Source organism: Microcaecilia unicolor, chromosome 5 (genome assembly GCF_901765095.1).
Source record: "Microcaecilia unicolor chromosome 5, aMicUni1.1, whole genome shotgun sequence".
Classification (NCBI taxonomy): domain Eukaryota; kingdom Metazoa; phylum Chordata; class Amphibia; order Gymnophiona; family Siphonopidae; genus Microcaecilia; species Microcaecilia unicolor.
The window spans coordinates 150598941-150617127 of NC_044035.1; the positions used below are offsets into that span (position 1 = coordinate 150598941).

General features: G+C 45.0%; 1 protein-coding gene across 1 annotated transcript in view; it reads left to right on the forward strand.

Annotated features, from left to right (window-relative positions):
• The window catches only part of CDH23 (cadherin related 23), a 1475307-nt gene that overhangs the window by 1224086 nt on the left and 233034 nt on the right, over positions 1 to 18187 (forward strand). Inside the window, exons 36-37 of the mRNA XM_030204991.1 lie at positions 10517 to 10738; positions 17717 to 17836. Of these exons, the coding sequence (XP_030060851.1) occupies positions 10517 to 10738; positions 17717 to 17836 (342 nt within the window). The remainder of the gene's footprint in view (positions 1 to 10516; positions 10739 to 17716; positions 17837 to 18187) is intronic.

Genomic DNA, 18187 nt, shown 5'->3' on the forward strand with positions numbered 1-18187 from the left:
AGAGGGAGAGGGGGGGGAGTGAATGTAGGGCGAGATCAGGTTCCCGGGGTGGGGGGGAAAGGAGCTGCGGAGGGACAGGGAGTGGGAGGTGGGGAAGGGTTGGGGGAAGGGCGGAAGCGGCAGGACGGGGCAGATGAGGGTTGGACGCGGGTGTCAAAAAAACAACGGAAGGTGACGGGGGTACGGGAGGAAGGGGGAGGGGAGGCAGGAATGGGGATAGAAGTAGAGAACAGATTTAGGGGATTGGAAGATGAGGGAGGGGGTGACGAACTGGCAGGAGAGGAAGGAGAGGATGGGATGAGCCGGCAGGATGGGTTGGAAAGCATGGCAGACGCTGGAAAGGGAACAGCGGGTAAAAGGAAGAAGAAGAAGAGGGAGAAGGTTTTGAGGGACGAAGAGGAGGAAGGGTAGTGGAGGAGGTCGGGGAGGTGGGGGGCAGATTGGGGGGGGCTGAAGGGAGGGTGGGGGAGAAAAGGAGGGTAGGACAGGAGGCAGGGATGAAGGCAAGAGAGGAGAGGGAGGATGGGCTGGAGGCAGGATTGATGGAGGGGGTCGAAGAAGGGGCAGAAGGGGCGGGAGAGGAGGCAGGGGGGGGAGGGTCAGTGGACGACTCCCAAGAAGGGAGGGAGGTGGGCGAAGAAAAGAGGAAGAAGGGGAGGAAGAAAGTAAGGAAAGGGGGGGGGCTTTTTGAGCTAGGGGTCCGGGACTGGGCGGACGAGGAAGGGGAGGGTGAAGGGGAAGGGATCCCTGGAGGTAGTATGGAGCAGAGGGAAGGTAGCCAGGAGGGCGGGGGGTATGGAACGGCACAATGATGGCTGGACTGCTGTTAACATTCGCCACACTTAATGTGGCTAGTGTCGCCTCCCAGAGGGCGAGATGCTTGGCGTTCGATGGCCTCTCTGCCGTGGCGGTGGACTGTTTTCTTCTGCAGGAGACCAGGCTGCGAACGCTGGAGGAGGTTCGGCGGGCAAAGCAGGCCTGGAGATGGGGGCCCTCTATTTGGGGTCTGGCAGGGGAACGGTATGGGGGGATAGGCATCCTCTTCAAAACATTTAAAGTAGAGATCCAGAGGGTGGTGGAGCTGGGAATTGGGAGGTGTCTGGTGTTAGATGTGAGATTGCGGGGGGTGGCTTTGCGGGTGATTAACATCTACGGGCCGCAAAGCAAACGGGGAAGGGCAGCACTGTTTGGGAAAATTCGGCCGTACCTTTACACCTCACGGCAGCTAGTTTGGGGGGGGGATTTTAACACAGTCCTGAGGAAGGAGGATAGGGGGAGGAGGGCGGCGCAAGTAGGTTACGATGGGGTACGGCTAGCAGGGATCATGAAGGGAGCGGGATTGGTGGACGCGCACATAGAGTTTGGTGGTGGGACGCAGGGTTTCACTTTTGCCCGGGGCACTTGTAGAAGTAGAATCGACCGGTTTTTAGTTCGGGGAGGGGCGTGTGGGAAGGCACCAAGGGTGGTAGAGGTTGATTTCTCAGACCACAAGATGGTGCTGGTCGAGCTGGGGGGAGGGGGGATTCACGGATTGGGGAAAGGATTGTGGCGTTTAAATCAGAAATGGTTGAGGGAGGGGGTGTTGTACCAGGAGTATCTGGAGTTTCTGGCAGACCAGGTATCCATTCAGGGTGTCTTCCCTTCCCTAGGGGACTGGTGGGAAGTTTTGAAACACCGCACCAGGGGGTTCTTTCTCCGTCAGGCGAGGAGGCAGGGGAGGGAGGTCACCCGGCTAGGAACTGCTCTGAGGAAGCGAAGGGACAATTTGATTTCCAGGGGAGGGAAGAGGGAGGACATTGAGGCCTTGCAGCAGGAGGTGGAACGGGTACAATACAATCGGTACTCTTCCCTCGTCTATGAGCGGGACTTTGGGAAGCTGCTCAGCCCGAACCCTTATGACTGCTGTAAGGAAAGAAGGGAGAGGAGGGTGGTAGAGGGGTTAAGGGATGAGGGGGGGACGCTCCAGCAGTCTAGGGAAGGTATCTTGCAGGTGGTGGGGACCCACTTTGGGCGGGCCTTTTTGGACCAACGGTTGGGGGAGGAGGCCATGGCGAGGTACATTGAGGAAACCCCAGGGGTGGGTAAGGGGGGGCCTCATCTTCAGGCCTTGCTGCGGCCGTGGACGCTGCGGGAGGTACAGGAGGCCATTGGGGCCTTGCGGCGCAGGACAGCGCCGGGGCCAGACGGACTCCCGGCAGAGTTCTACCAGCAGTTTAGGGATCAGTTGGCGCCAGTCTTGTTGGCAATCTGGGAGGCGGCACGAACAGGGGGATCCTTGCCTGAGTCGATGGGGGCATCAGCTTTGGTCCTTCTTAGCAAAGGCAAGGACCCCCAGGATGTGGCAAATTGGCGGCCGATTGCACTTCTGAACACTGACCGGAAGATCTTCGCTCACATGCTCCTTGCCCGCATGAGGAAGATCTCCGGGGAAGTGCTGGCAGCCCCGCAGGGGTGTGGGGTCCCGGGAAGGGGGGTGCTAGAGGCAGTGGCCTGGGTGAGGGAGGGCCTGGAACGTAGTCGGGTGGGAGAGGGCAGGCTGGTCGTGGCCTTGGACCAGGACAAGGCTTTCGACCGAGTGCAGTGGGGTTTTTTATGGAAGGTCCTAGACCACTATGGATTCCCGGGGGAATGGATCGCGCAACTTCAGTTATTGTATGCGGGGGCGCGATTCTTTCCCCTGGTGAATGGATGGAGGGGGGCGGAGGTGGGGATCTCGGCGGGGGTGCGGCAGGGGTGCCCGTTGAGCCCCCTGCTGTACGCTTTCGCCATTGATCCCCTGGTGAGGAGGCTGGAAGGGGGGGGGGGAGGACGGGCTCAGAGGAGTGGAAGTAGGCAAAGGGAATGTGTTGCGAGTCATCGCCTATGCGGACGATATCACCGTCTGGGTGGCGGATCGCAGGGAGGGGAGGAGGCTGCAGGAGACCCTTGCAGCATACTCCCAGGCTTCGGGGTCTCGGGTAAACCTGGGCAAGAGCACCAGCTTGTGGGTGGGGCCAGAGGGACGGCGGTTTAATTTAGGTGGAGGGTTCCCGGATGGGATAGAGAAAATGAGGGTTTTGGGAGTGTATTTTGGGGGAGGGGATTACGGGCGGGAAAATTGGGAACAAAGGATAGCGGAGGCGAGGGAGAAGGTGGACCGCTGGAAGGGGTGGCGGATGCCCATGGAGGACCGGGTCCGGTTGCTGAAGAGCCAGGTGGTCCCCATGTTCCTGTTCCTGAGCTACATCTGTCTCCTGCCGGAACGCTGTTTCACGGCAATTTACAGCGTGTTCTTTCAACTCCTGTGGGGGAACAGGATGAACCCAGTTCGACGTAATTTCACTTACCGGTCGCGGGAGGAAGGGGGGGTGGGAATGGTAAACCCAGTCTTGCTATTCTCCTCCCTCTTCATCCAGTTTAACCTGGGGCGGGCGGGGGGTCTGAATGCCCCAGGATGGGTACACAGTGTTGTCCAGTGGTGGGAGGGATTTTGGGGTCCTTGGTTGGGGGGAGGTAGGGTGGGACGGTTGCGGAAAGGGTTCCCGGAGGGGGTAGGCTACTATAAATCTTTGGTAAAGCTGGTTCGGCTGTGGGACATTACATGGGAGGAAGTTAGGGCAGGACAGAGGGAGATCTGGGTGGAGCGGGTTCGCTCCCAACGCTTCTCCTCTCCCCTGGCTCTTAGGGATGCTCCGGAGCCCGTGCTGAGGCAGGGCCTGCGGTTTATTTCATCCAAACGCATCCCACACAAGTACAGGGACATTGCTTGGCTGTCCCTACATGGCAGGTTGTATGTTAGGGCAAACCTTCGGTGTAGGAACCAGCAGGACCGAGACTGCCCGAGGGGGGAGTGTGCTGGCCGGCTGGAGACCATGGACCACTTCCTGAAGGAGTGTCCATTCTCCATAGCGGTTTGCCGGAGAGTGGCTGCCTTGCTGGCCATCCCCAGCTTCACGTCCTACACCTATGCGGACTGGGTGTATGGGAGGCAGGGGGAGACGGGGCGGCTAGAGCCAGGTACCGCCTTTCTAATCTCAGTTATCATCAGATACTGCCTATGGATGGCTCGCTGCGGGGTGTCCCTGGGCCAGGAGTGCAGGTCTGCTGAGCAGGTCTCCTGGGACGTTGTCCGAGCTGTCCAGGAAGTGGCCCGATGGGAACGGGTGGAGGTGGGGGTAAAGACCTTTGGGGTTTGGTGGAAGCATGTACGCTTGAAGTTGAGTTGAATGTTTGGGGGGGGGGGTTGGGGGGGACGGTTTTTTGTGTAAAATTTGCATTTTTGTATAAAAGTATAGAGGGGCTGGCTTTATAACTGCACAGTGTAATGTATTGAAATTTGATTTTCCGCTTTCATTTAATAAAGGAATTCTCCAGTCTGCCCAACAATATAAACTCATTGTATGTGCCACTTTATAGGTATAACTGACCTTGATTTGTCCTTGCCATTTTCAAGGCACAGACCATAGAAGTCTGCCCAGCACTAGCTCTGCTTCCCAATTACCAGTGTTGCCACCCAATCTCCACTAAGTTTCTGTGAATCCATTCCTTCTGAACAGGATTTCTTTGTGTTTATCCCATGCATTTTTTAATTCTGTTACCATTTTATCTTCACCACCTCTCGCGGGAGGACATTCCAAGTATCCACCACCCTCTCCATGAAAATATACTTCCTGACATTTTTCCTGAGTCTGCCCCCCTTCAACCTCAATTCATGTCCTCTAGTTCTACCGCCTTCCCATCTCCAGAAAAGTTTTGTTTGTGGATTAATACCTTTCAAATATTTGAACATCTGTATCATATCACCCCTATTTCTCCTTTCCTCCAGGGTATACATGTTCAGGTCATACGTCTTGTAATGCAAATCTCATACCATTTTTGTGGCTTTCTTTGCACTGCTTCAAGTCTTTTTACATCCTTAGCAAGATACGGCCTCCAAAACTGAACACAGTACTCCAGGTGCGGCCTCACCAACGGCTTGTTCAAATATGAAGATAATAGTCACGTTGGTTAATGGGAGGTGTCACAACAAGAAATAGCGTTGCATTAGGATCAAGACAGACAATTTAGTACTCCATGGATATTTTGGAGAAATCTAGATTGTAAGCTCTTTGAGCAGGGACTGTCTTTTTAGTGTATGGTGTACAGCGCTGCGTATGCCTTGTAGCGCTATAGAAATGATAAATAGTAGTAGTAGTAGTAGAAATCATCTCAAGAAATTACGTTGGAAATTAGCTATCCACCGCATAAGAACAAGTTCACCGTTTTAAGTTTAAAAAAGGTTTGGACAGCTTCCTGAAGGAAAAGTCCATAGACCATTATTAAATTGGACTGGGGGAAAATCCACTATTTCTGGGATAAGCAGTATAAAATGTTTTGTACTTTTTTGGGATCTTGCCAGGTATTTGTGACCTGGATTGGCCACTGTTGGAAACAGGATGCTGGGCTTGATGGACCTTTGGTCTGTCCCAGTATGGCAATACTACTACTACTACTACTACTACTACTACTACTATTTAGCATTTCTATAGCACTATAAATCGTACGCAGCGCTGCACAAACATAGAAGAAAGATAGTCCCTGCTCAAAGAGCTTACAATCTAGTAGACAAAAAATAAAGCAAACAAATCAATTAATGTGTAGAGGAAAGAGGAGAGGAGGGTAAGTGGAGGCGAGTGGATACAAGTGGTTATGAGTCAAAAGCAATGTTAAAGAGGTGAGCTTTCAATCTAGATTTAAAGATGGTCAAGGATGGGGCAAGACGTAGGGGCTCAGGAAGTCTATTCCAGGCATATGTATTTATGTACTTATGTACTAAGTTAAGTTTAAAGTTTATCTATTATTTTCCAAGATATATCAGTCCTATTGGCTATTTCTTTTCCAACCAAAGGGGTGGTCTTAATACCACAATGTGCCACCAAAGAGACCACTCTTCCAATACTACAATGAATGCAAAATTTATGTTCTGTAAGCCTCAACTTAATTGGTCTTGATGATTAGCCTATATATAAAAATTTACAAGGGCATTGAATAAGATACACTACATGAGAAGTGTCACAAGTTGAATTAGTCCTTGCCACTATCGTCTTATGATAGTTTGGTAAATGCTAGATAACCCTCTCAATTATATTCTGACACCACTGGCAATTTTCCATAGGAGCCAGCTTTTCAAGATGATTCAGGATGTTAAACTCACTACAGATTACACCAGAGATTTTTTTATTGTAATGTTGTTTATCTCGGTTTTCCTCTACATCAAACCAAACGGCTGCAAACACTACAAAATGCTGCCTCACGTTTCCTCTGCAGTGCTCATAGATTCAATTCTTTCTCACCTCTTACCAGTTACCAGTTAAGTTTCAATCCTGATTTAAGTTTCTTTGTCTTACTCATAGAGTCCTTCACTCAGCCATCTCGTCCTACTTAGCTTCTGTCATCATTTCCTATGCTCTTTCCCGTCCTCTACGTTCCCTTGATTCTCACAGGCTTGTCCTACCCTCCCCTAAATGTTATGGAATGACCTCCCACCACCCCTCCGTTCTGAACTCTCCTTTGTGCGATTTAAGGCACTCCTTAAGTACCATTTTATTTTCTATCTGGCCTTTAATCCAGTTTTGGTAAGCTCATAAGCTACTTTATTTCATCTGTCATTTTTTCCAGCTGAGCCTTGGGCTAGGGGCACCACAGCATCTGTTGCTAACATTGTTTAGACCTATGCTTTTGCCTATTTAGTTTGTTTTAGCTCTTCGTTCATTCTGTTCTTGGTTTGTGCTAGGTACTAGATTGTTTATCTGTTCATTGTTTTGAGTATTGTAAGGATTGCTTGGTTCTTGGATGCATGGTTTCTTTCCTATCTCAATTTGTAGCTTCTTTCCTTTCTGATCATTCTTTTGTTTATATTTCATTTTGTAAACCACTTTGATCTTCTTTGAAAAGGCAGTATATTACATATTTTAATAAACATAAAATACTGGAGTGCTCAAGCATTAACTTGCCCTATAGAGCTGGTATCTTCTATGGTGACGATAATGAAAAGGGTTTAACTGGGCAGGAAAGGCTCCTTCCTAGTTCAATCTCGCTGAACGAGCCAGCTGCCGATATTCAGCACCATTTAACCGCTTCTGAATATCTCCACTAGCCAGCCATTTCCTAACCGGCTAGGTTAGTGGCGGTCTGGGGTGAAGTTTAGGTGAGCCAGCACTTAGCTGGTTAGCAGCGATATTTAGTCCACCAACTATTAAGTAAGCACATAAAGGCTGATCTTCAGACTGTGAGAGTTAGCCCGGCTAACTCCCGTGGTTGGCAGTGATGCCAAATATTCAATGCCAGGCCGTTTCCGGTGACCAGCATTGAATATCCAGTTTATTTTTGGCCGCTAAGAACATGGTTGGACAAGTTGATATTCAGCGCTGGCTGACTAGGTTCATAGCATGCAAAGAAAGACCTGCTATTGGCATGGCCAGATTTGGCTGCCAAACTTAGCCGGCAATGCTCTGAAAATCGACAGATAGCCTATCATGCGATATAACCAGCTATCCTCTAAGCACTAGCCAGGAATATTCGGCAGGAGACAACTGGCTATCCCCCGCTAAATATTGCCAGATAGCTGACTAAGTACCATTTAACTGGCCAGGAGCCATTCCTGGCCAGTTAAATGGTTTTGAATATCGGGGGGATAGCTCTAGGACAGAACATAGTAACATAGTAACTGACGGCAGATAAAGACCTGAACGGTCCATCCAGTCTGCCGAACAAGATAAACTCATTTGACACGATATGTGATACTTTATGTGTATACCCAAGTGATTTGCCCTTGCCATTCTCAGGGCATAGACCGTAGAAGACTGCCCAGCACTGTTCAGAAAAAAGCTGTCCGAACTTTATGTACAGAGTTAACTAGGCACCAGTCTGAATGTCGGCCGGCTCCCTGTTCACTTGTGGTCCTAAAAAACAGATGTGCAACTGTTCTGCTAGCACCAGTAAAATGGAAGATGAAGAAGCAGACATGGTGGAAGACAAACTTACAAGTCTTTATTTTAGAGACCAGGTAAAAGGACGCCCGATACGGCCGTGTTTTGCCCAGGAGCTGCTTCAGGGGGCGATGTAATACCTCAAGGAGTTATTCTCTCACTTTCCTCCAAAGTAGGAGAACTAGGGTGTGGTGTAACCACCTCCCAAGTAATACAGTGCATCAAACAAACTGAAAGTCTCTGCTCATTCACAAGCATGCATTAATGTCGGGAGTCATACATGCCCAGCATTGAATAACCTTGGTTAGGTCTGCATGCGGTTAGAAGCAGTTTACTGACATAGGCTGAATATAACCCTTATACTTTGAAGACTGTGGGCCAGATAAGTTGAGCTGAGCTCGATTCATACAAAGAGTGATTTATCAGTTTATGCAGGAAATTGAGGAAACATCATTATATGGATGCAAGACCCAGGTGAAAGTGTGTCATGCTTCAACTTCCTCATGTTGAATACTAGCATCCACAACACTTTAGCAATCTGTAAGTTGCTGTGTTGTTGGTTTCTGTGACACAAATACAATAGGAGCTGAGCTCCTATGGTAGTCAGCATATCCGCTGGAAGTTACTTGCCATAATCTTAAAGCTGGCATTGTATACTGGACAACTAAAGCATACTACCCATTTCTATTCTTTTAAATTTATAGAGTTTTTAGTTTTTAAATTCTAAAACATACTTGTGGTCAATATATTGAATTGGGTTAAAATTAATGAGTATTATTGCTGTGATAGCCTTAACACGCCTGCATTAAAAATATTAGGTTCGGGTCGCAAAGCAACTCATTAATATTTAAATAAAGTTAACACAAATTACATGATTTGTATTAATTTGTCAGTATCTAACACAAAAATATATCTACTCTTCATAAAGATATAGTTCCATTCTTATAATAGCATAACTGCATTTGTATCACTCCATGGTGCGACCGCACCTCGAATACTGTGTGCAAGTCTGGTCACCGCATCTCAGGAAAGATATAGCAGAATTAGAAAAGGTACAGAGAAGGGTGACAAAAATGATAAAGGGGATAGAATGACTTTCCTATGAGGAAAGGCTGAAGCAACTAGGGCTCTTCAGCTTGGAGAAAAGATGGCTGAGGGGAGATTTGATAGAGGTCTATAAAATACTGAGTGAAGTAGAACGGGTAGATGTGAATCACTTTACTGTTTCCAAAAATACCAGGACTAGGGGGCATACAATGAAGCTAGTAAATTTAAAACAAACCAGAGAAAATATTCCTTCACTAAACGTGTAACTAAACTCTGAAATTCATTGCCAGAGAATGTGGTAAAAGCAGTTAGCTTAGCAGGGTTTAAAAAAGGTTTGGATAATTTCCTAAAAGAAGTCTATAAGCCATTATTAAGATGGACGGGAAAATCCACTGCTTATTTTTAGGATAAGCAGCATAAAATCTTTTTTACTGTTTTGGGATCTTGCCAGGTACTTGCGACCTGGATTGGCTACTGTTGTAAACAGGATATTGGGCTTGATGTACCCTGTATGGCAACTCTCTTGTTCTTATGTAAGTTAGCATTCATCACTGTATTCACTCCCCCTGTTTAGACACAAAGGCCTTCACATGCTGACTCCATACCCTACCCACCCAAAAGGCCCCGGGTTGACTGAACCTTACTCCCTAGTCTCTCTTATATCCCCTAGGATGTGACCCCTAGTTTACTCTATTGTGACTGTCCCAAAGTGAGCAGGAGAAGGCACCCTGTTTTTTACTTCTTTATATAAAATAGCACCATTGACCTCATGGGTACAGGACTGCAAGACAAGAGGCGGAATTGCTTTTTTCTTCCCTTTCAGCTTCTGGGCGGCTACCAGTGGCCTCTCCTGGAGGTCCCAGCCTGGGGGAAGAGAAGGGGTTCTGGCTTTTTGTCAATCCTGGATGGATGGGAGGATTGGTGTGAGAGTGCCTTATTTGCCTCACTCAACGCAGAGGAATGTAGTAGTGATTGCAGTTCACATCAGGCCTTGCATTAGCTCCCCAGGAGCTAATACTAATGTGCTACTGATAACAGTAATACATTGATATTATCTCCTGCATATCACCAGATGTAACATACATCAGGCCCCAAAATCTACCTATGGCAAAGGAATTCCATATACAGTAGCTACACTGCACTGCTGCATCATGGTCTGGTGACAAAGTACATGGTCATGACAATTATGCCACCTGGTACTGTGAAACATGAGAAATCATGTGACCCAGTTATCTACATGGACAACATATAGGGGTCCTTTTACTAAGGTGTGCTAAGAGATTTAGCGTGCATTAACTATTAGTACGTGCTAAATAATAAGATGCCCATAGGTAAATAATGGGCACCTTATCATTTAGCACACGCTAATCATTAGCGCACCTTCATAAAAGGACCCCACAGTTTGCTGTTAATTCATGTTTTGCCGTTGCCTGATTGAAGTTCGTTGAAAGGAGGTAGATGCAGTATGAGGCGAGAACTCTTGGAATTCTAATTTTTCTCCTTCATTTGTTCTTTGTGCCCAGGCAACCACAACTGTGTATGTGACCATCCTGGATGAAAATGACAATGCTCCAGTTTTCCAGCAACAGCTGTATGAAATCACCTTAGATGAGGGCTCGGTCACAGTGAATGCCACCATCTTCACCATCACAGCAATTGATCGAGATGAAGGCCCAAACAGCACCATAGTATATGCTATCATTGGCGGCAACATAATTGGGACCTTTCATATAAACAGCAAGACGGTAAGGCTTACTGATGCGTGACTTATAGAAACATAGAGCATGTAGCCTATCTGGTCTGCTCATCTACACCAAGAGTTACATTCTATATGTAGCACAAAAAAAATCGCTATACTATAAGCCAAGCTTAAAGTTAGGCGTGGTTTATAGAATAGCGCTTATGCCCAGGAATTGCGCCTAACTTTATATGCGGCCATTTGCACCAATTGAAACATGGTGCCAATATACGTGCCTACATTAGGAGCGTATCTTATTATTCTATAACAACGCATGTTAATTTTGGGAATGCCCCCATTACACCCGTGATCCTCCCATTTCTGCGCCCCCTTATTCAGATCGCACATGAATTTTAGGTACGGATATACCAATTAAATCTAATTAGTGCCAATAATTGCTTGTTAAGCCAATTATTGGCACTGATTAGCTCATTATTTAATTAAATTGCATGCACAAATTGGGCACATGCCCAAATTTGTACGCATAATTATTGGCAACTATAGAATTAGAGAGCAAGTGCTTGGTGCTACAGTCCCTGCTGATCAGTGATCCCCTGTGCTTGTCCCATGCTTTCTTGAGTTCAGTTACTGTTCACATCTCCACCACTTCCATTGGGAGTCTATTGCATGCATCCACCACCCTTTTAATAAAGGAATATTTCCTTAGAGTTCACCAAATAGAGGATTCCTCTTTTACACATGTCCTTGCTACCTTCAATAAAATTGCACACATGTCTGCAATTGTAGTGTCAGTGCTTTTAAACTACCAACTTTCTGTAATCAAGCTGTCTACCTTTCCTACCAGCTTTGAAGGTTTGTACTTCAGCAGCAAAATAGCCAGCTTGCTGCACTATGGTTTTTTTTTAAGGGCTGGCAGTGTACCCAGATCCAGAATATATTTTATAATACGAAAGTAATGGCAGTGGCTCCGTACATGAAACCAAAACGTTCTTACATGTGAGATGTCTAGGGGTGCAATAATTTGTTTTGAGGAAGAGTTCAATGGAAGCGTTCCTATTTAATTATTTCAGATTTTTTTTATTTTTATTTTTTACAATTTCCAAATATTTTATTAAGTTCCAAGAATACAAATAACAGGAAAACAATGATGGAAAACATAGGAAGCAAGAAACACAACAGGTGGGAAAGGAAAAAAGAGAAAGGAAAGAAGAGAAAAAAGGAGGGGAAAGCATCCAGGTGTTTAACAAATAAGTCCTTTGTACTGGTTTAAGGTGTGGCCTGAATAGTTTGGAGGTAGTTGTCCAAAATAGACCAAATTTTTTTCTTAGATACTATCATCCGACGTTTTGCAGCCATGGCGCGCTCAAACTTCTGATACTGCAGGACTGTATTCCACCAGAAATGAATATTCAGCAACTGTGCGTTTTTCCAGTTTTGCAAAATATGCTGTTGAGCAATAGTGAGGAGAATGTCCAATAGTTTTGGTTCTGTTTATTTCCTCCAAGTCTAAGCAGGCAACTTTACAAAACTGTTATTTTAGTTCTCTTCTAAAAAAAACAAATATGAAAAAATGAAATACCAACTCTAAAAAAAATTCTGGAATATTTATGCCCACGACAGTTGGCAATTTTTGAAACACTGACCGTTGCGGCCAGGTTTAGGACCAGATATTCAGTGCCAGCCTATATTCAGGTAAGAGCACTGAATATTGGGGTGTTCAGCAACTTATTTAATTTATTTGCAGTACTTGATATACTGCTGTATGCCGGTATCTGGCTTTGAAGTGATTTACAATAAAACAATCTTGTAGGAAAGTAAGAAAGGAGCTGATAACAGAAAAGAAAAATAAACCTAAGAGGTTCTGGACTATGGATATGTCAAGGAGAAAAGGTGAGATTTCAAGGAAGATTTTAACTGTTTATAGGAGATTTCTGAGTGGAGTGGAGCTGGCAAAGCATTCCGTAATTTCGGTCCAACATAGCTGAGAGCTGTGTTACAGGTAACTCGAGATGAGTCTTCGAGTGGAGGAGTGGTCCAGTGGTTGGTGCAGCGGGCTTTGTTCCTGGCAACCTGGGTTCAATTCCCGCTGCAGCTCCCTGTGACTTTGGCCAAGTCATTCAACCCTCCATTGCCCCAGGTACAAAAAAAAACTTAGATTGTGAGCCCCCTAGGGACAGAGAAAGTACCTGTATATAATGTGTACAGCGCTGCATACGTCTAGTAGCGCTATAGAAATAATTAATAGTAGAAGTAGTAGTCTGATAACAGAAGGAGGTGAGAGCTGGAACAGACCAGCAGTTGAAGAGCGGAGGGAGCTTGTTGGGGTGTAGGGAATACGGAGGCAGGAGAGATAATCTGGAGAAGTGGGGAAGCAAGATTTAAATACCAGGGTCAAAATTTTAAACCAAATATGTGCTGAGAGAGAAAGCCAGTGTTCTTTATAAAGGGGTGATGTGATCAAACAGTTTAGCAAAATAAAGAAGGCGAACAGCGGTGGACTGCACTAATTGAAGGCACGTGAGAGAACAAGGTAATTCGGCATATAGAGAGTTACAATAATCCAGATGGGTAATAACAAGTGACAGTAGCAAAGCATGTATAGATGTGATAGAAAACTCTTGAAAGTTATATGGGTACTACCAAGATTCAGTGCCGGTATTTGGATAGTTATCTGGGCAAGCTAGGACTTCTAAGTATGCATAGTTATGGATAGTTATCCTGCCTCTGCTCTGTCCCCGAATTGCCCTGGCAGTCACTGGAGGGTGATGCGGTAGCTGTGCCACGGAATATCAGTGCAGGACCCAGTCAGTGTGATTTAACTAGGTAGGTACCTTCCTACATGGTTAAATCATGCTGAATTTTGGCCTCCAAAGAAGACAATCTTTGGGTTTCGGGTGAGGACAAGGAGTGATGTGAAAGTTAATACTTGCAGCTCCCAGCAAAGAGGGAGTGTCAAAGGGTTACTCTATGAAATAGCACAGAGAGGGTTCAAAACACAAGGCAAAAAACAAAGAAAAGCACTAAGAGCCTCCAAAATCGGGACAAATCCTTTAATTCAACTGTAAGGATCCAGATAGTACATCAGTCTCCTGTAGCATGGACTCTATAGCAGGGCTGTCAAAATGCAATCTTGCTGGGCCACAAACCAGTCTGGTTTTCAGTAGGTCTTTAAAGAAAGAGCATGAGAGATGATTTACCTTTTTTTCAGGATCAGCTGAAAGCAAGATACATTCAGGTACACTAGGTATTTGAATGTTCCTGGAGGGCTCACAATGTAAGATTGTACCTAAGAAAAGCTTAGTTGGAGAAAAGAGGATTTTCCAGTTTTCCTGCTTGGAGAAATAAGCTGTCTAACTTACTCATATACAGTGTTGAGAGAGTTAAGTGACTTGCCGAAGATCACAAGGAATAGCAACAGTAGGATTTGAACTAGGCTTACTTAGTTGTCAGGCTGCTGCTGAAACCAGTAGACTACCCCTCCACTCAAAGGACAGAAGCAGTGCATGCAAATATATCTCATGAATATTTTCTTATATGAGAGTATAATTATATTGAAATTTGTGGCACCCTATATAAATATAATGAATATTTGTTAGGGACATCTTGAAAACCTGACTGGTTTGCAGCAGTCCAGTATTGCAGTCTGTCACCCCCTGCTCTACAGCAATGGGCCTTGGATAGCAGAAGAGAACTACTGACTGTGTCCTTCAGCTGCAAGACAGTGACTGGCCTACACAGCTGCTTTAAATTCATAGTAATAAAGCTGCCAATTTTTTTTAAATACATGTACTGAAAGGGATCACTTTGTCCAGTATCCTTGAGTGAAGGTTACTGTCATCTTGGCCTCAGGCCTTCACCAACTGCATGGCAATTGCTGGGGCCGAGGAATGCTGAAACCAAACTGGAGATATAGGCAAAAGAGGAAGGCTGTCAGACTAAAACAAATAAAGTTTTGTTTCCCTGTCCCTGAAGATCTATATCAAATTGTTCATTCTAAGCTAATCATCAAGGGCCACAAAGAAGTATGGTATGTGTGTAATTGTGACAGGATGTATGTCCCGTAGTGGGCAGGTGAGGACTAACCTTTTACTGGATTACTATAGCGGATTGTAGACTGACCTTTTGGTGAGAGAACTACTGTGGACAGACTTCTGGCTGGAGAGCAAAGCCAGAGGACAACAGTGAACGGTAATCCAGACTCCAGGGAACATTTTGGATCTTACAAGGCCATTTCTAACTCTCAGGAGAAACTAGATCCATTTCAACAAAGAGAGAGGATGCAAAATTAATTTTCCATAGTCCTTAGACTTAAACCTTTCTTTAGACTATAGATGGGCAAATTGCACAGCAGGTTGGGGTTCTCTATAAAATTTTACTGGGTACTGAATTTAGGGAAAAGTACACTTGTAGGGGGAAACAGTCTCCAATGGGGGAGTCTACGTGAGAAAAGTAAAGTCTATAACAAAGTTGCCTTAAAGAGCCTTTGCTTTTGACTTTTTTTTTTCTTTGTTGGAAGGTGCCTGAAGTTCAAGTTCAGAGCCTCCAGGTCTTCAAGGAGGCAGAGTAAACTTGAGGTCCCTGAGGATCCTGAGTGTGGAAGAACTTGTTAGAGCTGAGTGTTTCCAAATTTCTTGTTTCTGAAGCAAGATTGACAGTTTTTGTTGGGTTGACCATTTGGAGTGAGGGAAACCATCAGGCACGTGAACTTCCTCTTGGACTGTCTACACCAAAGAGTGGCAGTACAGGCCCACAATGTGTATTCCAGAGGCTCCTTAGAGAAGGAACTCCTTAGTTGGAGAAAGAAGGAATTTTCAGTTTTCCTGCTTTGAGAAATAAGCTGCCTACCTTACTCAGATACAGTGTGGGGAAAGTCCTAGAATTGGAAGAATTTCTATTGATTGTGTCAGTCAGAGGAAAGTTAGAATAGAATGAATCCTAGTTCTGAGAATCCTGTGACTGCAATCCATTTACTGTTTCAGATGTCTTCTTTCTATATGGATGACATTAGAAGAAAAGTACTCTCTGCCAATTATCCATGTAGCAGGACACTAAAATATGCATTCTTTGAAGTAACAGGAGGAACATTCTGGATCCTGGCTCCAGATTACTGCCAGTCAAACTAATGAATGGCTGGTCTACTCTGTGAAAGCCCCAATAATAGAATTTCCCTTGAGAAGCATAAAACTTGGGTGTATGGAGGTGCCTGGGGTCTTCTTTTCTCCCTTCCCACAGGGGGAAGTCCAGTAAAGATGTAATAGGAAGTGTGGTGGGATTCTCACCCAGGGGCTCATCAAGACCTTGGTCCTCTGACTCAGAGACTAAGGGGAGAAGAGAAGAAGGGCCAGAAGTAGGGCCTGCTTCCCATAAGAAAGGAGTGTAAAGAGAAAGAGGGGTTTGAAGTCTGACCCACAACTGAACCCCGAGGCACACTCCCTGGCCAGTTAAATAGCGTTTAAGTGCCTAACCATAGATATTTAGCAGGAGATAATCAGTTAGTGGCCAGTTAGGTGCGGATATTCAGCGCCAAACTGGTTATGTTGAGCAGTGTGATTATGTGAGGGACAGCAAGGCATACAGAAAGTGAAAGTGTCTTGTTGCTTTGTAGCCTTTACTATATGAGACGTGGGGTAAGGAATAATATATTGTAGAGGAATATTTTCGAGTTATTCCCCGAGTTTTCCACGTCATCACTGTGACCCCTGGCGCAGGTGCTAGTCACCGAAACACGGCCCGTGTCGGGTCTTTTTGTCAAGGCTTATTCATAAAAGAACTGTGTTCCATTTTTAAAGGCCTGTGGTGCTGTTTTTTCTTTTTGAGCCCACCATAGTTCCACCCGAAACATTTGCAGACTATGCCCTCTTGTCGTTTGGACATTCTTCAATTTTAGATATCCATATTCTGACTTCGTAAAATCAGAACTTAGATGTCTATGCATGATAGATATCTAAGTGCCGGTGCATGGATGTCCAGAATGCAAATGGTGCTTCTAAAATAAGCACCTCAGTGACCTGACGGTGACTGTTCTCAGCCCAGTCCTCAGGATATTCTTAGTCATACTGTGCATTAATGTACCCTGCTTTGATTGCTTTCAGGCTTGCAGGTGGTGTATAAGATAAAGTAAATAAATAAACAAACAAACAAATAAATGTCCATCATGAATATATATACAATGAAGGCAGTACATCTCATGCATATTTACTGTGGGTATCCTAAAATCCTGATTGGCTGGGTATGTCCTGAAGACTGGATTGACAATCACTGTAGAAAGATTTCCCCTGTGATAGCATCTTTTTTGCACCTTCATCAACCTTTAAGATCATGGTGATCTGCTGGATCTAATGTGTTAGATGTACCTTCATTCCATCTGGGGTTTTTTTCTAGAGGAGTATAGAAATTCTATTTTCTTCATCAGAGGTCCTAAATTGTGGAATGCACTTCCTGATAGAATCCACTTATTACATGATTTGAAGGAGTTCAAAACTACACTAAAATCCTTCTTATTTCAAGAAGTGTACAATTGCACTGTGTTATAATTGGGAAAGCACATTGCTGCAGCCAGGTTAATCTGTAAGAACATGGATTATTAAGTTGCTGATTTTATTTTATTGATCTTATTGTTTTATTTTTGTTTTGCCGTTTTTTAGTCATGTTATTTTAACTGTTGTGTATGTAATGTTGTGCTCTGCCTAGAATTAGCAAGATAGTGCAGAATATAAATGTTGAAATAAATAAATATATACAAAGTTGTAACGTACCGTATGTAGTACTGGCACCTCATTTCAAGGCCAATGACTTTTAGATCCAAGTACCCTTCTGTACTTGTTTTAGGTAGGTATAAATTGTTAAAATACACCGGTACATTGCATGCTATAATACCTTCTGGAGTCTAGAGCTGGGCTTTATTTCCTTTGCCACTGTTGGTGGTAATCTTTTTGATATGTTTCAGTCTGACAAAATTGACAAAGTGTTGACTAAGTCCACAATTAAGGAGGTTACAACTGATTTCTTTGTTGACTTTTCCCAGGGGCTGATAAGTGCGATGAAGGAGCTGGACTACGAGATAAGCCATGGACAATACGCATTAATAGTGACTGCCACAGATCAGTGTCCTATCCTCTCCTCCCGCCTCACCTCAACCACAACGGTATGTAGCAGCTGCATATACTTATTACCAATTCTCTGCACTACCAATTAATGTTGCTAGAACTACCCAATCAAAATAAGAGTACAGTACTAGCACCCAATAAAGCAACTTTGTGTCCATTGTCCACCTTCTACTCTTATTTTGATTGGACTCTCTACATGGAGGTTCTCCCTGTTTGTTTGTTGTTGCTAAAACTACCCAGCAAGAATGCAAAGCAATGCTGAAAGCTCATGAACCACAATATTGTTGATTTAATTCTTCTGTTGATCCAAAAGAAGATACCACTAGCTGTAAAGAATCCAGTTTTATCCAGGGTCAATAGCACTAGATAACCTCAAAGAATAGATTTTA